General features: G+C 34.6%; 1 protein-coding gene across 1 annotated transcript in view; it reads left to right on the top strand.

The window, feature by feature from the left end:
• LOC144441403 (ATP-binding cassette sub-family A member 2-like) overlaps positions 1 to 27231 on the top strand; it is an 81233-nt gene that overhangs the window by 32403 nt on the left and 21599 nt on the right. Inside the window, exons 7-23 of the mRNA XM_078130972.1 lie at positions 787 to 885; positions 1850 to 1951; positions 3967 to 4029; positions 8689 to 9183; positions 16571 to 16699; positions 17424 to 17691; positions 18789 to 19071; positions 19731 to 19845; positions 20479 to 20669; positions 21495 to 21645; positions 22231 to 22435; positions 22615 to 22791; positions 23302 to 23375; positions 23943 to 24052; positions 25212 to 25343; positions 26002 to 26082; positions 26931 to 27127. Coding sequence (XP_077987098.1) covers positions 787 to 885; positions 1850 to 1951; positions 3967 to 4029; positions 8689 to 9183; positions 16571 to 16699; positions 17424 to 17691; positions 18789 to 19071; positions 19731 to 19845; positions 20479 to 20669; positions 21495 to 21645; positions 22231 to 22435; positions 22615 to 22791; positions 23302 to 23375; positions 23943 to 24052; positions 25212 to 25343; positions 26002 to 26082; positions 26931 to 27127 — 2872 coding nt within the window. The remainder of the gene's footprint in view (positions 1 to 786; positions 886 to 1849; positions 1952 to 3966; positions 4030 to 8688; positions 9184 to 16570; positions 16700 to 17423; positions 17692 to 18788; positions 19072 to 19730; positions 19846 to 20478; positions 20670 to 21494; positions 21646 to 22230; positions 22436 to 22614; positions 22792 to 23301; positions 23376 to 23942; positions 24053 to 25211; positions 25344 to 26001; positions 26083 to 26930; positions 27128 to 27231) is intronic.

Genomic DNA, 27231 nt, shown 5'->3' with positions numbered 1-27231 from the left:
TAGCAGCCATTTTGTTTGTGAATTTTCATGTCCAAAGCCATAACTCAGACATGCTTGAACAGATCTCATTCAAAGTTGGTTTAAGGATAGTGTTCTATGACATACATGCGCATATCCATTTTCATTGTGATACGATCCAATATGGCTGCCTGGTAGCCATTTTGTTTGTGAATTTTCATGTCCAAAGCCATAACTCAGACATGCTTGAACAGATCTCATTCAAAGTTGGTATTAGGACAGTGTTCTATGACATACATGTGTATATCCATTTTCGTCGTGATACAATCCAATATGGCTGCCTGCCAGCCATTTTGTTTGTGAATTTTCCATGTCCAAAGCCATAACTCAGACTCCATTTCCATCGTGATATGATCCCCCATACCCAACCAATCCTTTATTGTTGGAGGCATATTCCATGTCCAACAAGCACACACAACATATCTAAGTCTGTTTGTTTTAGGTTCACAAATGTTGTTGCGTGATCAGAGTAGTGATAATTCCTTAAAACCCAATTATAGCGGGGACTATGTCATTCTCAATGACTTGTTACCAGGTGGTTTACAATTCAACCAGACTCAATATGCAAATGATATCAAGGTAAGACTAAGATTTAGAACAACTGATTGGCATACTATCTCAGGCTATCACTCCTAAGAACAAGTCTTACTAATGAGTAAAGCAACATTTCATAAATTTCACTGCCAATTAAAAGTTTGGATGAGGATAATGAAAGTATTTAAATATTTACCAGAAGTTTTTTAACTCTTAACTCTTCATTTATTTCAGAACAAAATTACTGATGACAAAGTACTGCAGACGATATCATGCAAGCAAGATCAGACCTACAGATTTCTGAAAGTTCCTACTGAGCAGAGAAATTCAACTGTAAGCGGAAATATTATTGATGGATATTCTAGCTGTTACCTTAGCTTTGCAAAGATGTCTGCCAGTAATTCTTGTCTTGTGTTCATGTAAATGACATCATTAGTCTTATACTATTGTAATATTAATAGATGTTATTTTGAATTTTTACTTTTGGTGTCAAGGAGAAACCTAATATTTTGTTGTGTAAATCACAATGATAAAGCTATTATGGTCTGTTCATGGTATTACAGCGCCGACAACAAGAGTGTAGCGTTTGCTCTGTAGATGTCAACAATTTCTACTGTACATAAACAAAGAAACCAGTGTATGGAGAAAATAGTTAAACAAACGTCCATTCAGTATCACTGTTTTATCATTTACTTATACCAGATCAATCATTCTTGGTGACGTTTACTGCAAAGTATCACTTCTGATATGGGACAATTCAGTGATTCTAATGAACTGAGATTGTAGCCAAATAGCTATACTGTATACAGCTAATTTAGTATTTTTGTCCATTCAGTATCACTGTTTTATCATTTACTTATACCAGATCAATCATTCTTGGTGACGTTTACTGCAAAGTATCACTTCTGATATGGGACAATTCAGTGATTCTAATGAACTGAGATTGTAGCCAAATAGCTATACTGTATACAGCTAATTTAGTATTTTTGCTAAGGTGTGGGAACCCATATAACAGACATGGGTAAATCTGTTAAAGCTGGGATACTTCCCATATATTGTAATATAATTTTGGCGAGGAACTTCAGTAAAGTGACTGGGGAACTCTGGTAAGTTTTACGTACTTACAGCCCTTAAAAAAACACTGTAAGTGGTCAAATGACAATTCAGCGACTGTAATGAACTGATAGTGAGAGTAATTCTAAAAATATTTCTATATCTGTAGAGCATACATATTCTTTTGTTGTCCAGGCTGTATATCAGTCAAAATGTGTTGTTGTAATCTGTGTTGTATTGACAGGACTCAATTCGAAAAGTTCTCTGTGAAAAGGCACCAGCTGTAGTGCAAAGCATTGCACAAGAATTAAGACAAGAATTGGACTCACAAGCTATAGCTAACAAGGTAAGCACAGTGCTGGGGTGTGATGGCTTTATTAATAGGAATGCAGGCAATGCACATAATCAATCAATCAATCAATCTTTATTGTCTGTGTATGTTGAGATGAGATGCTTTGCATCGTGTAAACTAATGAAAATTAACTGCATTGTTTGCATCAGCCAATATAGTATTCAAATCAGTCAGTGTATCACTAAAAATCAGTTTGTGTTTATTCAAATCAGTGTGACAGATGTGATACTGTTATCAGCCAGTGCAATATCCAAATTTGTCAATTAAGTATGCAAATCAGTAGGGCAACCTCTCTGATTGGTCAGTTTACTAATGTGCGATATTCAAAGCAGTCTTCAATACTATCAGTCAGCATACTATAAAGTATCGTGTACATAAGTTGGGTTACTATTCAAATTAGACCATTTCGTAATCAAATCAGGCCTTTTACTGTTCAAATCAAGACCATTTATTATTCAAATCAGGCCATTTACTATTTCAAATCAGGCCATTTACTATTCAAATCAGGGCATTTACTTTTCCATTTAGGCCATTTACTATAATTTCAAATCAGTCCATTTACTATTTCAAATCAGTCTGTTTGTAAATGAAACCAGGCAGTTTATATTTCCAATTAGTCATTCTAATATTCAAATTAGTCAGCAATATGAAATTAGTGTAATATTCATATTCATCAAATTATTGCGGTTAATATTCAAATTAACCTGTAATCAGATTATTCTGTGATATGCAAATTAGTCTGATATTCAAATAAATATAATTTTCAAATTAGTCTATGTGATATTCAAATCAGTTAATGTCATACCCATATCAGGGGTACAGTTAGTCTTGCTGCTAGACGTTCAGGCTTTCTTTTGATACTATAAGTGAACGAAGTTCGCAGTGAGGGCTTGCCCGAACAGTCTAGCAAATGTCATTTTCAGACTGGACATTCCATTGCGATTACATTAAGCGATGGGTTAATGTAATCATATGTATGCATGTATATACTTTAATATATTCAATCTCTGCATGCAGATGTTGACAAACACACTTATGTCATTACTATGTCTTATCGGTTTATGGTAATTGTGAGTTTGATGAGTGTGTAGACGTTGTCATTCACACATTTTAGTTAACGCATTGGTGGTTATTTTTATAAGCCCCGCCTTAAGATGAATGCATGAAAAATTAGCTATTGTCCTCTGTTTGTGCTTGACGTTAATGCGGTTCTCTGATTGGCAGTTATTTATATCCTGATGACATTTGCTAGACCTTGGATGTTCCATCCTCGATAGCGTTGTTCAGTATTCAAATCAGTTAATGTCATACTCGGAGTCATATCAGTGGTACGGTATTCAAACAAGTCAATTTATAATAATTCATAATCAATGAGTGTAATATTTGAAGTGCTCAGTTTACTTTTCAAATATTATGAAAACTGTCCTACTGGGAACGTTTTGTTGCATAAGTTGTTGTATAGATAGATAAAAGTGGATATACATAGTAGAAGTATAATGCTTGGTACCTGCAATAAAATTATACCAACTAGGATTGTCATAAAAATAACAACAGTTTCATTTCTTGGTCAACACCCATCGAATGCTATTGCAGGTACAGAGAATTGATAAACAGATTGTCTATATTTGGACAAGAGGCAATTTACATGTACAAAAGATTGTACTGAGAACAAGTATTAGTTGTATCTACCCAAACTGGGGGAATTTTTGAAAATGGAAAAAGCAGAAATACATTTTATTATGTTGTGTAATACTAATTTTAGATAGTATATATTTACTTTTGTTATTATTTTCATGTTTTGTACCATATTCCCCAGGGTTTTGTTACGTGTAATCAGATAAACAAATAAACGAATATACTGTTGGTATGTGTTGCACTTGATACACGTAACTGTTGCCCAGAATGTGACTATGAAAAATAGATCATTTATTTCTCTAATAATTGCAAATAAATTGGTGTAATATTGTGAGTGGTTATAGTGTACACAATATTTCAATTTTTTTTTTCAGCTGAACCTGTCAAGTGTTGATATGCCTAACTCAAGGAGAAATGTTGCAAGAATTCTATCTGATGTAAGTAATATTATTTTATGTCCATTTTCTCACACAGTTAGATTTAAAGTAATTTCTACTGGTAGTATAGAGTATATAGGCCTAGGGATAATCATACAAGAAATTCACTCTTTTATAGTACGAATAAAAACAAAAATTTTATGTGAAAGTTTGGCTATTTGATAAAACATGAAATTATTTATCAGCGTTTTAGTAGGTTTATTTGTAAAATCATAGGAGTATTCTGGAGAATCAACTGTAAATTGTCAAAAAAAACCAATTACTTCATATTAAGTTACTTCATATTAAGTTACTTTTCTGCTGCCACAAGCTGGATGACTGTGTTTTGATGAAATATAGTATACAATAGAGTGACATTACAGTGTAGTTGACATGAAAATTATAGCTAAAATGATGTAGGCTTGCTGTTTCACTCATTGGAAATTACAGCTAAAATGATGTAGGCTTGGTGTTTTACTCATTGGAAATTACAGCTAAAATGATGTAGGCTTGGTGTTTTACTCATGGGACATTACAGCTAGAATGATGTAGGCTAGGTATTTCACTCATGGGACATTACAACTAAAATGATGTAGGCTTGGTGTTTCACTCATTGGACATTACAGCTAAAATGATGTAGGCTTGCTGTTTCACTCATTGGAAATTACAGCTAAAATGATGTAGGCTTGGTGTTTCACTCATGGACATTACTGCTAAAATGATGTAGGCTTGGTGTTTCACTCATTGGACATTACAGCTAAAATGATGTAGGCTTGGTGTTTTACTCATTGGACATTACAGCTAAAATGATGTAGGTTTGGTGTTTCACTCATTGGAAATTACAGCTAAAATGATGTAGGCTTGGTGTTTCACTCATTGGAAATTACAGCTAAAATGATGTAGGCTTGGTGTTTTACTCATTGGACATTACAGCTAAAATGATGTAGGCTTGGTGTTTTACTCATTGGACATTACAGCTAAAATGATGTAGGCTTGGTGTTTTACTCATTGGACATTACAGCTAAAATGATGTAGGTTTGGTGTTTCACTCATTGGAAATTACAGCTAAAATGATGTAGGCTTGGTGTTTCACTCATTGGAAATTACAGCTAAAATGATGTAGGCTTGGTGTTTTACTCATTGGACATTACAGCTAAAATGATGTAGGCTTGGTGTTTTACTCATTGGACATTACAGCTAAAATGATGTAGGCTTGGTGTTTTACTCATTGGACATTACTGCTAAAATGATGTAGGCTTGGTGTTTTACTCATTGGACTTTACAGCTAAAATGATGTAGGCTTGGTGTTTTACTCATGGGACATTACAGCTAAAATGATGTAGGCTTGGTGTTTTACTCATTGGACTTTACAGCTAAAATGATGTAGGCTTGGTGTTTCACTCATGGGACATTACAGCTAAAATGATGTAGGCTTGGTGTTTCACTCATGGGACATTACAGTTAAAATGATGTAGGCTTGGTGTTTCACTCATTGGACGTTACTGCTAAAATGATGTAAGCTTGGTGTTTTACTCATTGGACATTACAGCTAAAATGATGTAGGCTTGGTGTTTTACTCATTGGACATTACAGCTAAAATGATGTAGGCTTGGTGTTTCACTCATTGGACATTACAGCTAAAATGATGTAGGCTTGGTGTTTTACTCATTGGACATTACAGCTAAAATGATGTAGGCTTGGTGTTTCACTCATGGGACTTTACAGCTAAAATGATGTAGGCTTGGTGTTTCACTCATGGGACATTACAGCTAAAATGATATAGGCTTGGTGTTTCACTCATGGGACATTATGTTTTTGACACAAAGATAGACATATTTCAACTCTAGACTAACAATAACAGAGACACAATAAACACAGCAGGATCCTTTGCCCAATCACATTGAACACTGATAAACATTGCTATTCTTTCACTGTGCAGTAAAAACAGGTTTCTAATGAAAACATTACACATAGACTTGATGATTTTAATGGCTTCAATTGCTTATTTTCTAACTGATAATCAACATATCAAGTTGAATACTTCTGCATCCCCACTATGCACAGCACCTATTTAATTGTTTTGGGTTTTTTGCATTAGAAGTTGTCAGAGGGTGTGTATTAAAAGTCATGTTACATGAGGGAGACACCAAGCCTGCATCATTTTAGCTGTAGTAATAGAAAATTACTTGAAATGTATTGGAAAACATGGAAAGATATTATGTTTCAAATTGATACCTACATTGTATTCACTTTCAGTGGGTGGCAGAAATTTGAAATCTATATCCTGTCACATTGAAACATGTAAACATGCAATATTTATCGCGGGTATCTGTTACAATGACTGTTAGAGAGAAATTTGAAATCTATATCATATCACATTGAAACAAGTCAACAATGTATAATTACATACGATATCTATCATGGGTCCCTGTCAAAATGACTGATAGAGAGAAATTGAAAATCTATATCATATCACATTGAAGCTTGTAAGTTGTAAACATGTACATGTAGTCTAAATGATGGGTGTGACTTTTGAAGTGAATGTCAGCCAGAAATCTGAAATCCATATGATGTCGCCATTTAAACTTGTAAACATGTGATATTTATGCTGGATGACTGTCACGGAGAAATTTAAAAGCTATGTCATGTCGCATTGAAACTTGTAAACAAGTTTATTCAAATGATTCCAGAGCATCTTGTGAAATGATTATCCAAGAGAAATTTATTTACCATCAAAATTTAATAATGTTAGCATCTTTTTGGTCATCATCCAAAACTATGATGTGTCCAAAAAGAAATTAAGTTGCCATAGAACTTGTGTAAATATGTTAGCATCTTTCTGGCCATCATCGAAAGCTATGATGTGTCGAAAAAGAAATTAAGTTGCCATAGAAACTTGTAAATATGTTAGCATCTTTTTAGCCACCATCAAAAACTATGATATGTCCAAAAAGAAATTAAGTTGCCATAGAAACTTGTGTAAATATGTTAGCATCTTTCTGGCCATCATTGAAAGCTATGATGTGTCGAAAAAGAAATTAAGTTGCCATAGAAACTTGTGTAAATATGTTAGCATCTTTCTGGCCATCATTGAAAGCTATGTGTCGAATAAAAATAATAATAGGTAATAAAAACAAATTTTAATTATGTGAAAGTTGGGTTATAAATATTGATAAAACATGTCATCATTTATCAGCGTTTTGTACAGCTTGTGTAAAAAACATAGAAATGTTAAATATACTCCTGATAATCAACCGTAAATTGTCAAAACCAATACCTTATGTAAAGTGATATTGCTGCCACAAGCTAAATGACTGTGTTTTGATGAAGTTCAGAATAAAATACTTCAGACCTTATTTAAATAGAATGACATTATGATGTGATTGACGGTGGAAATTGAGAGAAAATTAGGATGAAATTTGTTGAAAAACATGACAAGATCTTATGTTTCAAAATTGTCAGATACATTTAATTCACTCACAGGGAGTGTCATCCAGAAATCTAGCATCCATGTTATGTCACATTGATAACTTGTAAACATGTAATAGTTATGACTGCCAGGGAGAACTTTGAAATCCATATGATGTTACATTGAAACTTGTAAACATGTTATGGTAATAATAATATGCAAATCCCGGGTATCGGTTGAAATGATTGGCTGAGAGAAATTACAGTATCAGCCAACATTTATAAAATATGTTATTGTCGTTCTAGCCACTGTCCAAAATGGAAATGCATTTGCCTGAGAAACTTGTAAATATGTTAGCTGTAAGCATCTTTTTAGCTATTATCCAAAACTATGATGTGTCTAAAAATGAAATTAATTTGCCATAGAAAGTTGTAAATATGTTTATCATCTTTCTAGCTATTATCCAAAACGATGATGTGTCTAAAATGAAATTAATTTGCCATAGAAAGTTGTAAATATGTTTATCATCTTTCTGGCCGTCATCCAAAATGATGATGTCTATATCTGAAGAGAAATTCATTTCAAGTCACAAAGCCAGCTGTCATTCCAAATGAAACTTGTCAACAAGTTACCATGTTTGTTGTCAGCATTTCAAATTTACAATGACGTTTCTGGCTAGACACTTACACAGTAATAATGGGTTCCCTTGTGATTACTTGAAAATGAGAAAATTATCAACATATTAAACGGAGTGATTTGTTATATAATTTCATGTGAATGTGTCATCATTATTTTCTGAGGTAAATGCCTGGCAATCTGAGTTAGAGTGAATACTTTGGAATGTGTCATCATTATTTTCTGAGGTAAATGCCTGACAATCTGAATGAGAGTAAATACTTGGGAATGTGTCCTCATTATTTTGTGAGGAATAGTCTGACAATCTGAGTGACAGTGAGTACTTGGGAGTGTCACAAACATGTCATTATTATTATAGTAATTCTAATGTGACAACCAAACAGTGCAAAATTTAGTCTTGTAGTAAGACCACTGGATTTGTGCTTGGAAGGTTGTCGAACAAAAACCAGGGTCGAACGGTACCTCCGGTGTTCAGAAAGTCCTCAACAGCACCTTTGGCACTATGCAATCTGGCCTAAAGTAGAATTATGAATAAAATATTTCTTCAGAAATGTCAAAAAACATAATTTATAAATTCATATGTATGCTTGTAGTATTCGAATGTATACTAAAATAAAACTGATTTCTTTTGACAGTTACAAAAATATGCAGTGTTTGAGAAAACAGTGCGTGAGATCAGTTTCTTGGCTGCCTTGCTACCAAATGATGCCTGTCCAGGTAACCGAAATAATACAGAAGCTCCATATGAACCCATATTCTTCAACGATACTGACATCTTTAATGGTAACCTCTCAGAAGATTACTTCCAAATGGACAGTACGAATGGAACGCCGGGTCGTCTTCCTGACGATATCGAACTCCTGGGATTGAATGATCCATCGGATAAAGGGATAGATGAGAAAACACAGAAGCTGGTTAAGTTGTATAAAGTCTGGGGCTCAATGCAGAATATTTTGTGTGGAATTAACCGAACGGTAGATGAAGGTGCTCTGGATAAGGGAAACTTGCAAGCAGCCGGATTCACTAAATACCAGGAAAGAAATTTACAAGTCATGATGTACTTACTGTTTAGTAGTCCTAAGATCTTATACGCACCAAATACCACTGATGTTAATGACTTAATTCACAGGGTAAGTTTTATTTTAGTTATCAAAAATCTGTCCTCGTCCAAGAGAGTTTATAGAATTAGAGAGTATCTATATATTGTAAGCACAACTGAGAAAAGTTAGTACACACTATATACCACTGATGTTAATTACTTAATTAATGCACAGGGTAAGTATTCATTGATAAATGTGGTTATCAAAAACCAGTCTCATTCAAGAGATTTGGTAGAATGATACTGTGTTAATTGTTGTGTTTTCTTGTGTGTGTTCTTGGCATCTCTGTGTAAGCAGTAGGTATACATGTACATGCAAACGCAACAAAATAGATGCATTTTCATTTTGGAAACAGCATTGTGTAAACAGGACCATAGAGTCTGGCATTACAATGTAGATGATATTACTGTTCAAGTTGATGATTTGAAGCATTTGTAATTCATGGTTATTGTGCTTATATAACAGAAATGAGAGCTTTCTTGTTTAAGATATGATTTTATGATATAGGCTTGGCAACCAGGTGTTAAATCTATGCCATAGATTAACATGTTAATTTCCCCCCAAACCCATTTGTTGTAAATTGATCACTAATAGTACATTATACATATATACAAGATAAAACTTGGAATCATGTGATGATAAAACAGAAATAAATGTTCATCTGCTGTGACAGTGATAGCCATACATTTATTTTAAAACATAATTTATCATAGTCAAAAGCTTGTGCAGAGAATTATTGAGCCATATATAAATAAATTGACATCATTTTAAAAAAAGAAATGTAAGAAGACCTAATAAAAATATTTGTTTCCGGTTACCCAACCCCGCCTAATTTTTCTCTGCCGACCCTAAACGCTTTTTTACGTATTCAGAGAAAACATGAAATAAATTGCGAAAATTGTGAAGTCTCAGGAGAAATGATGGATGCAGAAACTGACTTCAACTTAAACAGACAATATAAAACTATTCTTCCAATTTGTAATGGCTGTACATCTGATGAGAAGAAACCAATAACACAGAGACCATATGGAAAACAATGGAAAACATAACTACCTGAACTAGACACTCACATATGAAAAAAAATTAAAAGTACTATTCTAAAATTGAGTGTAATTGGAACCACACAATTTTTTTAGGCCCAAATCAAAGAATTCTTTACATTAAAAAAATTTCTGACATGTTTGTTTGTAAATACATAAAAATTTGAATTTTGTTGACTCAGAAAATGGTTGTTCCACTGTGGATCAAACAATACAGTGATGTCAACCTTTTTGCATCACATAGAAGATAGAAAATAGATATTGAATCTATTGAAGTGAAATTTGATGCCATCTTGCCAAAAATTTCTGACATGTTTGTTTGTAAATACATAAAAATTTGAATTTTGTTGACTCAGAAAATGGTTGTTCCACTGTGGATCAAACAATACAGTGATGTCAACCTATTTGCATCACATAGAAGATAGAAAATAGATATTGAATCTATTGAAGTGAAATTTGATGCCATCTTGCCATTCTAAATATCCCTTTGGTGCCAGTTGTCATAGTTTCAGAATGCATGTAAGTAAGATGAATTAGAGATATTGTCTATCCATTCTAGGTATTTATGTAACATCAGTTATGTGATTAATATAAATTATCCATAATTTCTATCGCTAACCTTCATTTATTACAACTATATCATGTTATCGCTAACCTTCATTTATTACAACTATATCATGTTATCGCTAACCTTCATTTATTACAACTATATCATGTTACTAATCTACAAAATGTAAGTTACTCTGTAAATTTGATTACTGTCAGTGACGTATAGTACATGTATACATGTAGTTCATATTACAACTATTTCTGTCTGATCAAATTATTACATGAACTGGAAATGTTATAGTATACCCGGTAGTATAGTGTGTTCTGTACGGTGTGGTGTGGTGTGGTGTGTGTAGTGTTGTGTGGTGTGTGTAGTGTTGTGTGGTGTGGTGTGTATGGTCTATGTGGTCTGTAGTCTGTGTGGTGTTGTGGTATGGAGTGTGTATGTGTATGTGGTCTGTGTGGTGTGTGTAGTGGTGTGTGTGATCTGTGTAAGGCCACAAAAAAAAATATCTGGTTCTGGTCAGTGCGCATGCATGCCGTGAATACCCTCGCATCGATCCTTTTTTTTCGATAATTTTTGCTTTCTCGTTCCTTATTTATTCCTGATATCAGGAGAACAAGCAGCTGAAATCTACCCTACATGCCAAGACTGCTTAAATACAAAGCCTAAACTGCTTCGAAGAAAAAGGAAGTTTTTCAAGAGATAAATATGATAGAACAGAGTATGTAAAGTGTCAAAAAAATGTACATTTACTAATTTGCAAAAAAAAATAAAAAATTTGCATCGTCGCACCACTTTAGAAAGTTTACCCTGACCAGAACCAGATATTTTTTTGGGGGGCCTAATGTGTGTAGTGTTGTGTGGTGTGTGTGGTCCGTGTAGTGTTGTGTGGTGTGGTGTCGTCTGGTCTGGTCTGGGATAATACAGTAAAGCAAAGTACAGTATGTACAGCACAGCAGAGCATAGTCCAGCACAGCACAGTGCAGTATTATAATAACATCAGAGAAATACATGACATGTACAGAAATAGAAATAACCCCCCTCCCTCCTCGTCCCCCCCCCTCCCCAGCCCAATGGACTATATGTACCACTTTTAACAAATAGTATAGAGTAAATTAAACTCAAACAAAACTATGTGGATACCTACCATAAATAAGCTAATATGTGTATACAAAGATTTTCTTTCCTTCTCAAAAATGTTTTTCTATATAATTATCGAGCATTGTTCCTGGTGTTCATAAGTTCCTGCTTAAAATCATAATTAGATAGAAATTAAGGCTATTTTGAAGAAAGGTTCCTGATTCATACATTACCTAATTTTTGCTGATCCAAAGTTCAAACATAAAAAAGTATAATAAAAAAAACTAATAACTGCGAGCAAATTTTACCAACTAAAAATATTATGAAATTAGTATTAGATAAATATTATGTTATTAAAGTTACAGATGATATTATATTATCTGACCATTTGCAAAATAGTAAACAATATTAAACAACCGTGATAAATCACAAAATGCCATATTGTATGTACATTGTATGTATGTATGTATGTATGTATGTATGTATGTATGTATGTATGTATGTATGTATGTATGTATGTATGTATGTATGTATGTGTATGTATGTATGTATGTATGTATGTATGTATGTATGTATGTATGTACATTGTATGTATGTATGTGTATGTGTGTGTGTGTGTGTGTGTGTGTGTATGTATGTATGTATGTATGTATGTATGTATGTGTCTATCAGGGTCTGTGTCTGTATATGTGTCAATGTACACCGGTAAGTGAATTAGAATACTGATACCAATACTCACATTGTGAAGATCTGTAAATTGGTTTGTATTGGTAAGTTGTAAATTTTCACAACAAAATGAGAGAGCGTGTTTTCTATTCATCACAGCTGAGAATAGAATTTATCATGATATGAAAAAAATGTACTGGTACCAAAGGGTTATTGTATTGGCATATGTTACAACTAAACACGCAATACTAGTCAATGCCCTGCAAAAATATATAGGGAAATCTGTCAAAACAATTCTGTCAATAATTTATTTCTGAATCAGATAATTGATGAAGTAAATGATATATTGTATGAATCTAAACGCATAAAGAAATTACAATTATAGCCTCGCTTCATTTCAGAACACGTAGTGTTATGACATGTTGTATCTCTCTTAGTATTGTTATTGACAGTGTTTCTTTTGTTTGTTTATGTTTTATGTCCTCCAGAAATCGTAGATCAGTTTCTAGCAATATCAGAATGTAAAATGTAAATTGTAAATTGACATTCAAAAGATAAGATCAAATCTTGATGCAGTACAGTAGGGAAATGAAACAACGATAACTTGCACTTTCGAAATTTGTTAAGTGAAACAGATAATACACACTTTCAAGAAACTGAGATTACACAGAGTTATAACTAGAGAAACAGAAAGTAGCTGTTATTTATCAATTGAAAAGTACATGATTGTATAGATTCTATGAAACTCTGATAGTATGTTGATTGGTTACGTTAATATAAATAAAACAGATTTAGGTTTCACATTTCATCTGACCATGTGGTTAAATAATCATTATTAATGTCTAAAAGTCTGCATGGACTATTAAATCTCTAGACTGGTTTTAAACAGGAACAGAAAGATGACAACATTGTAAGATTAAATATTAAGGTTAGAAATGTATGCGTGGTTTTGTGACGTCATTATATCGAGATAGAATCTCAATGAATAGTTGTATCCTAAGATCAAGCATATATAGGAAGTGAAAATCTAGATTAACAAGATGAATGGACAGTGAGTGGTTTATGATGACAACACTTGACATTTCAAAGGTCTACTTCTGATTACGATTAATGTAGGTGTGAAAGACAGTTGTCTGACAGAGTTACTCTGTACACTGAAAGATCATATAATTAATTATTAGTCATAAAAATGCCACCCTAGAAAGAGTACAATTAAACCAATGTTCATGTAATATACATATATACGACATGTCTCAACAATAGTTTTAGTTTGTATTATACTGAGACCTTGATTGCCGGAGTAGTAAATTAATCACCCCGCTTCTTACAAATGAATCATGACATTTTACACCAAAGTAAAGCATTTTCTGTACGTATCACAATTGTTTATAGCATCTATATCAAGTACAACCCATAACACCAAAGTAAAGCATTATCTGTATGTACCACAATTGTTTATAGCATCTATATCAAGTACAACCCATAACACCAAGTGAAGCATTTTCTGTATGTACCACAATTGTTTATAGCATCTATATGAAGTACAACCCATAACACCCAAGTAAGGTGTTTTCTGTACATACCACAATTGTTTATAGCATTTATATCATATCAAGTACAACCCATAACACCAAAGTAAAGCATTTTCTGTACGTATCACAATTGTTTATAGCATCCATATCAAGTACAACCCATAACACCAAAGTAAAGCATTTTCTGTACGTACCACAATTGTTTATAGCATCTATATCAAGTACAACCCATAACACCCAAGTAAGGTGTTTTCTGTATATACCACAATTGTTTATAGCATCTATATCATATCAAGTACAACCCATAACACCAAAGCAAAGCCTTTCTGTATGTACCACAAATTTTGTTTATAGCATCTATATCAAGTACAACCCATAACACCAAAGGAAAGCATTTTCTGTATGTACCACACAATCAGTTATAGCAGCCTAGGAATAGAGTTGACAGAAGGTCAGATTTAAGATGACAAGACAACAACTCTAATTAATGATATGTATACATGTACAGGAGACACATTGATGAGAATATATTATACAGTCATGACTCTCAGCTTTACAATCTGACGTTTGTCGTCGTAGAGCCGTACTATAAATCGTAAGAAGATTAGATAGGAAATCCTTCTCTGACTAGTATAAGGTGTTGAGCCACCCAGGAGATCTAAAAACTGAGGAGAAGTGTCTAATAGGGATGATTTACACAATGTCACACAACCTCAGTAAACAAACTTGGTTTGGTTAGGCTACTACCCCCCCCCCCCCCCCCCGAAATGAATGTTCACTAGTTTGACATCGACACATTTATATATGGTGTCTAAATCATTGTTAACATTTTAGTTGTCAAACAAGTAATATCGATACAATGTAAAAATGATAAATGATAAACATATTAAAATACTAACTGGAAACCCAGCACTGTATATATTACATTAGAAACAAATTGTAATCAACATTATATATCAACATCTCGGTAGTAAATACAGAGACTGTTATTATTGATTCTTGGCGTGAAAGTTTTCAAAATTTGATCAGAAGTGTGAAAGTGAAGTTCGGTAATTGCATTGATGCCAGACCCCCCCTCCCTCTTAATACGTGAACGAAGTTCGTTTATTGAGCTTATGTGACATAAAAAATCAGTTATCCAAATGAATCATGGTCGTCCCTTGGGCACCCTGTGATGGCGACAGGAAATGTATCTCACATACATTAGATTTTAATCACTTATTACATGTATGACTCATGGGAACACTCACACATGTACATTTTGTAGTTGTGAATGGCAACAACTGGATTTCTTAGCTTTGCCATTTAAAAATCAATTATAAGATGAACAACTAATTTAAAATTAGTCATTGCACTTATTAGAGTTGTGTACAGTATATAGCATTATATAAACATGTCTGTAGCAACTGTGTAGATCCCACGCTAGGTATTCAGCTCGTTATAAACATTGGCATTATGACGTTGTTACAGAGAAACCAAAGATTTAAACCCACACTAGCTGCAACTGGGTTATTATTTTTTGATTACGCAATTAACAATTTTTTCACTGAAAACTGAAAATGGCAATATTTAGACATTGTACATGTTAATTAGAGGTTGAATTTATCCATAAATGATACAGTACTGAATTGAAACTGATTAATTTGGATCACTGATTTTTGGGTGCGGACCCAAAAATGTATTTGGTTGGATATGTTACACCATGTCATGTGTACTGCAGCTACACAAATATGTTTACCCACAGGTGATTCAATACTATTCAGGGTGTAGAATATTATGATAAATCATTATATCTAACTAAACAGTTTAAAAACATTCCAGTTGCAGCTAGTGTGGGTTTAAGATAAATGGCAGTTTAACCAAAGTGTTACCGAGCCTCTTTATGCAAACTTTATCATGCTGTGTTACAGCAGAAATATTGAAGGGTTGCCGAAAGACTGTGGGTATCATACACATTTTATCCCAAGAACAATTTAGATAGATAAGAAACAGGCTTCCCACAGACCACTCATTACTGTACAAATATGAACAACACCACACTCCTGCTAACAAGCAGGTACTGTATGTGCACACACATCACCACAGGGAACCATGCAAGGAGACTGAAATTCTTGCTATCATCAAAATTTTTATGGGTCAAAATCTGTTGGAGTTGGAAGATATTGTTTATATTTGTAGTGAGTGGTCTGTGGGAAGAATGTTTCTTATCTATCTAAATTCATTCTCGCAAACCAGAGTTATTATTTCTACCACTACATTTCGAAATTAACCAGTGGGAGGCTTGTTAAGAACGTTGCCGTAAAACAGGCCATGGTTTGCGACGATGTCTAAATTGTTTTGGGAAAATATAAAATATGTATGGGATACGCACAGTCTTTCGGTGACCCTTCAGCTGTGATAGTGCAGATTTGCTCTGACATAAAAATTTGTGATTTGCACGTCATTGAGTTTAACCAAAAATGAGGCCTCAGTCATAGACACTGCCTCTGTAAAGATCCAGGAATCCAACCACCTGAAAACTGACCACACATCATTTGTTTTCACAGGCAAGTGGAATGCTTCGCTTGGTACAAAACATTACATTTTTTGCTGAGACATGGTTGAATATATCATCGGAAATCAGAGAACACTTCAAGAAGAATACGACAATAGAATCATACCAATGGCTAAGACAGGTGAGTAGAAATATTTCAATGAAGTGAGGAGATAAGTGTTAGGAGTGTATGCATTCATGGATTCTGAACCCCAAGGAAACATGATTCTATAGATATGTTGGTAGGAGCAGGTGTGTTCAATGCCTACTCTATTCAGATATATCTTCATTTAATTAATTCGTCATTGAAGATTTTTTGCAGCATGCTATACTATTGCTGAGTATGGGCTGTCTGCTATCAGTTATTTTCAATTTTTCTCTCAAAGTCTCGGTTTCTGTAGAATATATGAGTTTATCATTTTAATAATTGTCATTTGAATAAAATGCAAATTGGAAATTGGCTTTCCACGTGCACCCATTAAAAGAGGTGAATAAAATTTAAAAATTAAATATTGGAAAGAAATCAACAATTGAACAAATTACTGAAAAGATAAAAACAAGTGAACTGTAAAAGCTAGAGATAAAAATACTTTATGGCATAGAAAAATAAATGAAAGATATTTCAGAATCTGTCAGTTATATGCCTTTTGGCACAAAGAACATTTCATTTGTATGATGTATAAAAAAAATAGTGGTACGAATGTCAAACAATTTTTTTTCTCCAAAAATGTCATGTTTCTTAAAAGTTTCCTTTCTTCCTTAGATGACACTTGAATTCAAGAGCATCTGGAAATGATTTCTGATTTTATCAAAAGAATTTTATTCTCTCTCCAAAACTGTCATGTTTCTTTCCTTTTCCCTTTTAGATGACACTTGAATTTAAAGAGCATCCAGAGCTGCTGACAAACCAGACTGTTGGTGAACCAGTGGAAGATTTTATAGAAAACGGCACCATTCCAGATATCGCATTGATGCTAGATAAACTAGACACCATAGATAATGCAGCGTGTGCTTGGATTGAATTGATGTCAACTAAGACGTCAGCTGACATCTTTAAACCCTTCCGTAATGAGACTGAACTGGTAGATTATACACTGAAGAAAGCCTACGCAGACAATGTCACTGTCTTTGCAAGTAAGTGTTAGAAATCAACTGTGAATCATGTTACTTTAACGACATCTGGACTTTGTTAAGACCTTTTAGCTATTCAACTGCAGTTGCATCTAATACTAGTAGAGAATGTCATCCAGACTTTGTGAAGACCCTTTAGCTATATCAAACAGCAGAGAATTCAATACTCTTGCATGGATATACATGTGAATGAAGTGTACATGCACCTCATGGACACAGAAAATGATGGGGGTGGGGGGGGGGGGGCTCACACAGAATGATTGAACGTTTATTTGTGATATGTTGCTTGGAGTTCCACTATTTTCTCCCAGTTCATCTACCATTCTCTGTGTGCATCTTAGTAACTAGCTTTCCTGCAATCACTTTAATACTGCCTCGTAGTAATTTTCCCATTGGTATAGTTACTCCCACTTGGGTTTTTCCATCCCTTTTTCTCCTGTCTCTCTTCCCATCTTTTTTTCTTTAAATGGTCTGTGAAGTGCATTGAGATTTTTTAAATGTAATGCGCTATAGAAGAAATACAGATTATGATTATGTGGAGGGAACTTTTGTGGTTAGTTTGTTCATATGCAAATTAGGTTTTTAAAGTGGCCTTTTGGTCAAAAAGACTGTAACTCTAAACTACAAGGTAGACTGGCCTTGTATTTGAATTAATATTCCCTGGTGATTGTATATGTGAAATTCTTCAATCCAATGTAATTACATTCTTAGAAATGCATTGATAAAGCTGCAATGGATTGTATGCTCCCCAGAAGTATAACGGGCATTTGTGCCGATATAGATCCGAGCCAGGGGTAATAATTGTAAGCACTTTGAGCACAGGGTGGGAGGCGTTATAGAAAAACTAACATACCATTTACACACCTTGTATTTGAAGTGGATAAAGATGGCAACCTTCCACTACATGTAATTGATATAACTCTTGCATACTAATAAGTATAATTTGCATAATATATTCGTACTTCCAATTGACTTGCAGGCTGTGATTTAAAGTGGATAAAAACATGGCAACTTTCCACTACATGTAAATTGATAAAACACTTGCATATTAATAAGTACAATTTGCATACTACATTTTTTTTCTTTCTTCTGTTTTGCAGGTCTGGTATTTGAAGTGGATGAAAATGGCAACCTTCCACTCCATGTGGTATATAAAATTCGTCAAAACAGTAGCTTTACAGGGAATACCAACATGGTACGATCAAAATACTGGGTGCCTGGACATAACCACAACCACCATTTCATTACGTATTATCAGTTTGCCTTTGTCATGGTACAAGACATCATAGAGAGGGCCATTATTGATAAGAGAGTGAAGAGAACTGTGGTGGAACCTGGAAGTTATGTTCAGGAATTCCCATATCCTTGTTTTATAAAGGATAGGTGAGTGTAGTGAAAACAGTTATTACAAGTTACATGTAAAAGTAGGTAACTGAGATGATGTTCTCTACCAGTGTCACTGAGTGGTATTGTGTTCAGATGACTCCATATGTTTGTATAGTGGTTGCACAACTGCAGTGAAAACTAAACAAAGTGAGGTGAAAGCCAACAAAATGTGATATTGGAGTACATATTGCTGCAGTATTTTTTTTTTACCGCAGTTTTCACAGAACATTATTCTTACCTTTCAAAATGTGGTGATGCACATGAAAAGTGGCCTCAAGCTTCAATTTGAAGTTGTTAATTTGACTTGAGAGTGCATACTGATTATTAGTCTAGAAGCTATCAGTGGGTAAGAGATCTGGAGATTCAAACCCAATGGCTAGTCTCTAGACTATATTGGTTACTATAGAGACAACAGTCTTGTGTTCTGACTAGCTCTATTGTCAGAAAATCTTAGGAATCTTTAAACCACTTTCACATAACTGCAACTACGAAAGCATTCATGAAAGCTTTCGACTACAACCTGTAGCCTTGTTCACATGTTGCCACTAGAGGGCGCAGTAGCAGATTGGGAGTGAAAAACACTGTTGAATGAGTATATATATTATCAGGGATGTTTCCCATGCCGTCATACTGAAATACTATGTGTTTTCTTACAGTTTTCTGTTTGTCATTGAGCATATGTTTCCAATCGTAATGATAATATCCTGGGTGTATTATGTTGCCATGTTAACACAAAGTGTGGTGTATGAGAAGGAACAAAGGCTGAAAGAGGTATGTATTGTCATATATACATTCAATAGTTATGGAAATCTTTGAACTATAAGATGATTTGAAATATGATTGTAACAGACTTCAAACCACAGGGACTTGTAGTGTGTGGTTTCCTAGATATAAATATGACTGAAGTTGCTTCAAATGTCCACACCATGCTATATGAAACATTTGAACATTTTTACCCACATTGTATCATTTTTAGCTTTAAATATATTAATGAGAAAATGTCCATCAAATCAAAATTACACATCCCTGTGCTTTGAACTTGCAGCACAATATGTAAGTGCCTTGTTTTACTTAAGAAAACCTGATACTTTACTTTCTAGATAGATTACTGTAGAAGACATCAGAACTTTAGATTTGTAGAATCACCAAACTACACTAGTTTATTGCTTCATCTCCTGGTCATTTTTTGAGGTCTGTTGCTAGGTGACAAGATTTAGATATTTTATTTCAATCATAAAACTAGGTTATACTAATTTGTCATTTCATCACCTGTTGTTGTCATGTGTTACTGTTGCTAGGTGATGGAGATTTTCATATTTTATTTCATTAATGAAACTACATGATTCATGTCTATATCAATTTCTCGTTCCCTTCCCTGATGTTGTCATGTGTTACTGTTGCTAGGTGATGAAGATGATGGGATTGAGTAATGCTGTTCATTGGATAGCTTGGTTTATAACCAGTTTCGCTGAAATGTCAATCACAGTAGCATCACTTGTATTCATTCTGAAATATGGTGAAATGCTAACATACAGTGATCCAGTCATTGTATGGATATTTCTCTCCATATTTGGCATTGCTACAATTATGTTTTGGTAAGTTTCAATTCAGTTCAATTCAATAACTTTATTTATCCCAGATGGGCAATTCGGTTTGGTGGACATAACATCTACACATCAAGGAAAAGTCAAAGTTCAAAGCTAACACAAAACAAGATAAAAGGTTACACGACATCAAAAAAACAATTCGCACTACAACAAGAGAAACTAAAATGGTTTGTTTACTTTAAAAGCAGCACAGCGGATGGAATGAAAGCATTCTCTTGCAAACTGGGCATCTAAGACGTCTACCAGATGGAAGGAAAATGAATTCAGTAGTTAAAGTGTGATCTGTATCTAGATTTGAACACACTTCTCGTGCGATTTGTTAGTTGTAAAATGACAACAGATTCCTTTGTGGTACCCCCGTTTCTGTATCATTTCATCACTGTTCAGTATATGAATACACAATATTCAGAAAATAAAGTCGTAAAGTTTGCAGTTGTTTCTCTTAATTTGACATGTTGGAAATGTTTTGGACTCTGGGTTCAAAGTAACGCTTGAAACTCTTTATTATGGAATTACATAGAGTTACAGTAACAGAAAGGGTTAAACATTAAATCTTTCTACTCAGAGAGTCAGAAAGTTGTTACAATCACAAATTATTACTTGCGTCTTGATTAATATTATAGATTGTACAAGACTGTCAACAAATAAAACTTACATGATAACTATAGCAACGGTATTGGTAACAATTTGTCAATTACTAACTTAAATTTTAACGTAAAATTTGCATTACACAAGTTGATTTTCAAATAAGTATTTCACTTTCTAAATTAGTCTTAAAACAGTAATGACCATCTTCATGTATTTTTGACTTAGCTTTATGGTAAGTGTGCTGTTCTCCAAGGCTAAGTTAGCTGCCGCCAGTGCTGGTATTTTGTACTTCATTAGCTATGTACCATACCTGTATATAGCATTGAGAGAAGAAGTAGCAGGTGAAAGTATACCAGTCACCAGTAAAAGTATTGCTGTAAGTATCCAGTATGTTAAATTGTTGTGTGAGCTGAGGAAGTAAAAAACTGTATGCTTAGGTTGACAACCCATCCTACCCTATATCAGCCCCATCACCACCCATGACACCACCACCACCACCACCACCACCACCACCACCACCACCACCACCACCACCATTGACACCACCACCACTACCACTACTAATATTACCACTACTGCCACTGCCCCACAACCACCACCACCACTGCCACACCATCATCACCACTCCCACCACCAACACCACTGCCATATCACCACCATCACCCCACCACCACTGCCACTGCCACACCACCAAAACCACCACCGCCTCATCTTCTGCCTCCTCAAACTGGTGATACGTGATATATAGAGATATGACATGCAGAGAATATTTGACTTATCATCATCTTTGTGATAACACTTCTGATCAGTACACCAATCATGACAATGTGTGTTTTATGGGAATATCTGGGATACTCACCAGACCTCCAGCTCATATTATCTATTGGCAGTGTAAGAGATCAAGAACTACCTTGTCAAAAAATTGATTCTAACAGTACATGACTGTACATTTATTTTGCAGTCTATGCTATCTACAACTGCCTTTGGTCTTGGTGCCAAGTACTTTGCATTGTATGAAGAGGAAGGTGTTGGTTTACAGTGGTCTAACTTTGGTCAGAGTCCACTAGAACAAGATGATTTCAATTTAATGCATATTGTACTTATAATGATTGGAGATGCTATACTGTATGGAGTACTCACTTGGTATATTGAAGCTGTACATCCAGGTAAGGAAATTTAACATGTTTTGTTTAATTAATGGTTTACATGGTGTGTAGTGCTACTGGCAAGTGGGTGCCGGCAAAGATGAGTATGCATGGAGCAGTCAGCATTAGATATTCAGCACATACATACATAGTGACACTATTAGCTTTAATAGAGTTGTGTTTTTATTTCTATTTTGTAGGATCCTATGGTTTGCCAAGACCATGGTACTTCCCATTTCAGAAGTCTTACTGGTTTGGTCATGGTACTACAGAAAGTACACAGATGTCAGTTATGTCTTGTTTTAGACGTAATACATACACACCGTTGTCTGTGATGGAAGAAGACCAGGCCTGTGCTATGGCAGCTGCATCACAAGGTGGGTTGGTATCACACTCAGTTAGGGTTGGTACGGTACATGGTGCTGCATCACAGTGTGGGTTGGTACTTCACTTGGTAGGATTGATACGGTACATGGTGCGGCATCACAGTGTGGATGGATGGATGGGTGGGTGAATTGATGGCTGGCTGGCTGGATGGATGGATGGATGGATGGGTAGGTGAATGGATGGCTGGATGGATGTTAATGGATGGATGGACAGACGGGTGGGCGGATTTAAATGGATGGATGGATGGATGGGTGGATGAATGGACGGATGGATGGATGGATGTGAATGGATGGATGTGAATGGATGAACAGACGGATGGACAGACAGATGGACGGATGTGAAAGGATGGAAGGATATACGTGTGTGAGTGTGTGTATGTGTGTGTATGTATGTGTGTGTGTGTGTGTGTGTGTGTGTGTGTGTGTGTGTGTGTGTGTGTGTGTGTGTGTGTTTGATATGTATCTATGAAATCATGCCTCCACTGTGTTTTGATTTCTTAGATGAAGAAGGCAAGTATATTGAAGAAGAACCAATCCATCTACCGATGGGAGTGTGCATAGATAGACTGTATAAAGTAAGTAGTATATGAGATGATAGTGGCATTTAGTGTCAAGATTATAACAGTTTTGAATTTGACAATGTCAAGTTTAAAATTAGTTTTCCTTGACAGAAATATTCTATTATTACAAAGAAATTGTCAGACAATTTATAGCCCGTCTTTTAGCAAGAATTTTAGGTATGATGTCAAACTATTTATCCAATTATAATCAATTCTTAGTTCCTGTAATAATAACATTTTACCTGACGCTATTACATCAAAATAGCAATAGAAAAAGGAGGTTGAATTATTCTCACATACACCTATAGTAATGTGTGTGTGTAAATGTGAGGAGTGGAAATCAGGGTGTCAATATGATAAAATACTATGTTAAGTGGAGGGGAAAATAAAATGTTATCGATTTCCTTTGAAAATAAGAAAATAGACCCAAAATTTCTTTTATTTTATCGTAAGGATCAAGAACAAAGTTTCATGTGACAAAGTTTGGGAGATTTTAAGATCTTTTGATATTCATGCAGTGTAATTGTACCCTATGTGCATTGATTTATACCGTTAGATTGATACCTTCTGTGTCTTTTTAAGGTGTACAAGAACAGTACTAAACTTGCTGTGAATAAGTTGAGTCTGAACTTTTATGAAGGCCAGATAACGTCATTTCTTGGTCACAATGGTGCTGGAAAGACCACCACAATGTAAGTATGAAGATTATGTGGTTTATTAACATATAGTATGTGCCACAGATATAATTGGATATTATTCACCAATAGTGTTCTTCATTCAGCCAAGGAAAATACGAGTGACCTAAGGGGCCTTTGTAACTATGAATCGCTAGATGAGTAGTGATAACCCTTAGGACACGAGTATTTTCTGGCTGAGTGAAGAAAAATATTAGGGAATAATATAATTATACCATTGCCAGTAATATAAAAAAAAAATCAGGGGAAAGTAATGGTACTTATATAATGGCAAAGTGTGGGTTCTTTTCGGAGACCTGTCCAGGCTGTTATACAAGCTATCAAGATCAATCAGCCTGATCACAAGGTTTAATAGACACCATAAAGAGAACATACAAACATTACTTACACAGTGTCAACTCTTGATTTAGTTAATGATATAAACAGTAACAGTAACAGTAACAGCATGAAAGATACGTTTCAGTTGGCTGCTGACCATGGATTTTGTTTGAACTTCAAGAAATTATACATCATGTCTATTGTAATTGTAGTAGTGTGCATGCTGTTACTGTTTATATCATTAACTAAGTAAAGGGCCCACACAGTGTAAGTGATGTTTGTGTGTTATCTTTATGGTGTCTATCTCAACATGAAATCATGTGATCAGGTTCACAGATGTTATGTTCAATAGCTTGTAAGCTTCTTCAAAAAGAGCTGTATTCAATAAGAGTTGTCGTCGTGCTCATGATCTACCGGTAGACCACAAAGTATACAATAGTCTTGTCGTAAGACCTCAGATCTGGGCCGGGAAGTTTACTGAACAAAAGCCGAGGACGACAGTACCTCTGGACAATAGTGTCTCTGGACAGTACCTTAGTACCTCATGGGTAACCCCTCAACAGTGCCTTTGTATATTCAACCTGTGGTAACTTGTAAACTTCAAAAAATTGCCTAAAGGTCTTAACAGCTACAATTCAGGTATACTGTAACAGAACCATATGACAGTATGGTTAGTGCACTAAATTCTCCATACACTACAAAAGTGCAAGGCTGTGTTATGTCATCAGTTTCTTATTTGTAACAATATAATTGCACATTTAACTGATAAACAGTACACAACTTTATACAATACAAAAGCTGATACTGTGAATTTCAAATCTATCTTGTTCTCTTCTAGGTCCATTCTGACTGGTTTGATTCCTCCTACCTCTGGTACAGCGGTTGTATATGGACATGATATCAGGACAGACATGTTACAAATCAGACAGAGTCTTGGAATGTGTCCTCAGCATAATGCCCTATTTGATAAGTAAGTTATTGGCCATTTTACAAATCAGACAGAACCAAGTAATCAGCCATCTTTCAAATCAAACAGGACCAAGTTGTCAGCCATCTTGCAAATCAGACAACCAAGTAATCTTCCACCTTGCAAATCAGACAGAACCAAGTAATCAGCCATCTTACAAATCAGACAGAACCAAGTAATCAGCCATCATTCTCACAAATCAGACAACCATATAATTGACTATCTTACAAATCAGACAGAACCATATAATTGACCATCTTACAAATCAGACAGAACCATAGAATTGACCATTTTACAAATCAGACAACCATATAATTGACCATTTTACAAATCAGACAGGACCATATAATTGACCATCTTGCAACTCAGACAGAACCATATAATTGACCATCTTACAAATCAGAGAGAACCATATAATTGACCATCTTACAACTCAGACAGAACCATATAATTGACCATCTTACAACTCAGACAGAACCAGATAATTGACCATTTTACAAATCAGACAGAACCAAGTAATCAACCATCTTACAGATTAGACAATATTAGGTATATGGAATGTTAGAAAAGTAACTTTAAAACAACAAAAACACATATTTTATCATATCTCATGGTACAGACAAAAAGAGTATTCTAAATACTATTGTGATTTCATTTTCAGATTGACTGTGGAAGAACATATTTGGTTCTATGCCAGCCTGAAAGAAACAGCATCAACAGATATCACCAAAGAAATGGACGTGTAAGTCATAATTGAGAATAGAGTCATTTGGAATATTAAAATGGAAAGGATACCTTGTGATGAAATTCATTATGTAAAGTACAAAACTTGGATGTTAAAATACATTGGTTTCATTCACTTTCACTTTCACTTATCTGTATATAACTGGCATCAATCTAAACTTAGGTGAAAGTGATGTATGAGCCTCAGTAGCAAACTTCCATTACATGTTATCAACTGTTTCTATTGTTAATGTAACTGTGTAACATACTAACCATACAAGCAGTTGATAGTATGTTTAATGGTAGTTCCTGTATATCACTTCTGCCTAAGTTCAGATCGATTTCCTGTATATCATTTCTGCCTAAGTTCAGATCGATGCAATCTCTGTACTGATACGTAGAAGTGACTGAAACTCAACACATTTTATCTCATTTTAACATCCATTTCTTTAAATAAACATAGTGAATTGAATTCACAATGTATCCCTTCCTTTTAATATCTATGCTTGTAGTTGTGATAAACTATTAATTGGTGAAATGTTACAATAATGTTTGAGTTCGCATCTGTCTTAGCTTGGCAAATCTAATCTAATTGCTGTTATAATCAAATCACCCCCCCCCCCCCCCCCCATTGATACCTGCATGTGTGCATCTAGTTGCAGTACGTTTAAATGGTTGATTTCATTCAGATGAAATTTAGCAAGAAATTGATTTTGCTATCTTAAAGTGTAGAATGTACAGTTTCTATTGGTTTCTGTGTGGTTGTATCAAACAGAGTCTGTGAACTGTAACCTGCAATACTGTAATTAACATATCAACTAACCTCCATCACTGGTATAATCAAATGTATATTTCATTTTGTTGTAGACTCATCAAGGATATTGGATTGCTGAATAAGAGAAACAGTAAAGTTGAAACCCTGTCTGGTGGAATGCAGCGTAAATTATCAGTAGCCATTGCTTTTGTTGGCGGATCACGTACTGTAATCCTAGATGAACCAACTGCAGGGGTTGATCCATATGCTAGAAGAGCCATCTGGGATCTCTTACTGAAGTACAAGAGAGGTAAGTACCTTTGATTAGTAAAGTATCTGAGAGCCCATACATTATTCAGACAAGCATGAACTTTTTGTTATGAATACATGGTTTTTAGTTCTGTTTCATTTTCA

The sequence above is a fragment of the Glandiceps talaboti genome, chromosome 10 (assembly GCF_964340395.1).
Source record: "Glandiceps talaboti chromosome 10, keGlaTala1.1, whole genome shotgun sequence".
Classification (NCBI taxonomy): domain Eukaryota; kingdom Metazoa; phylum Hemichordata; class Enteropneusta; family Spengelidae; genus Glandiceps; species Glandiceps talaboti.
The sequence above is the reverse complement of the archived record's forward strand: the minus strand, read 5'-3'. Positions and strand labels throughout refer to the sequence as shown.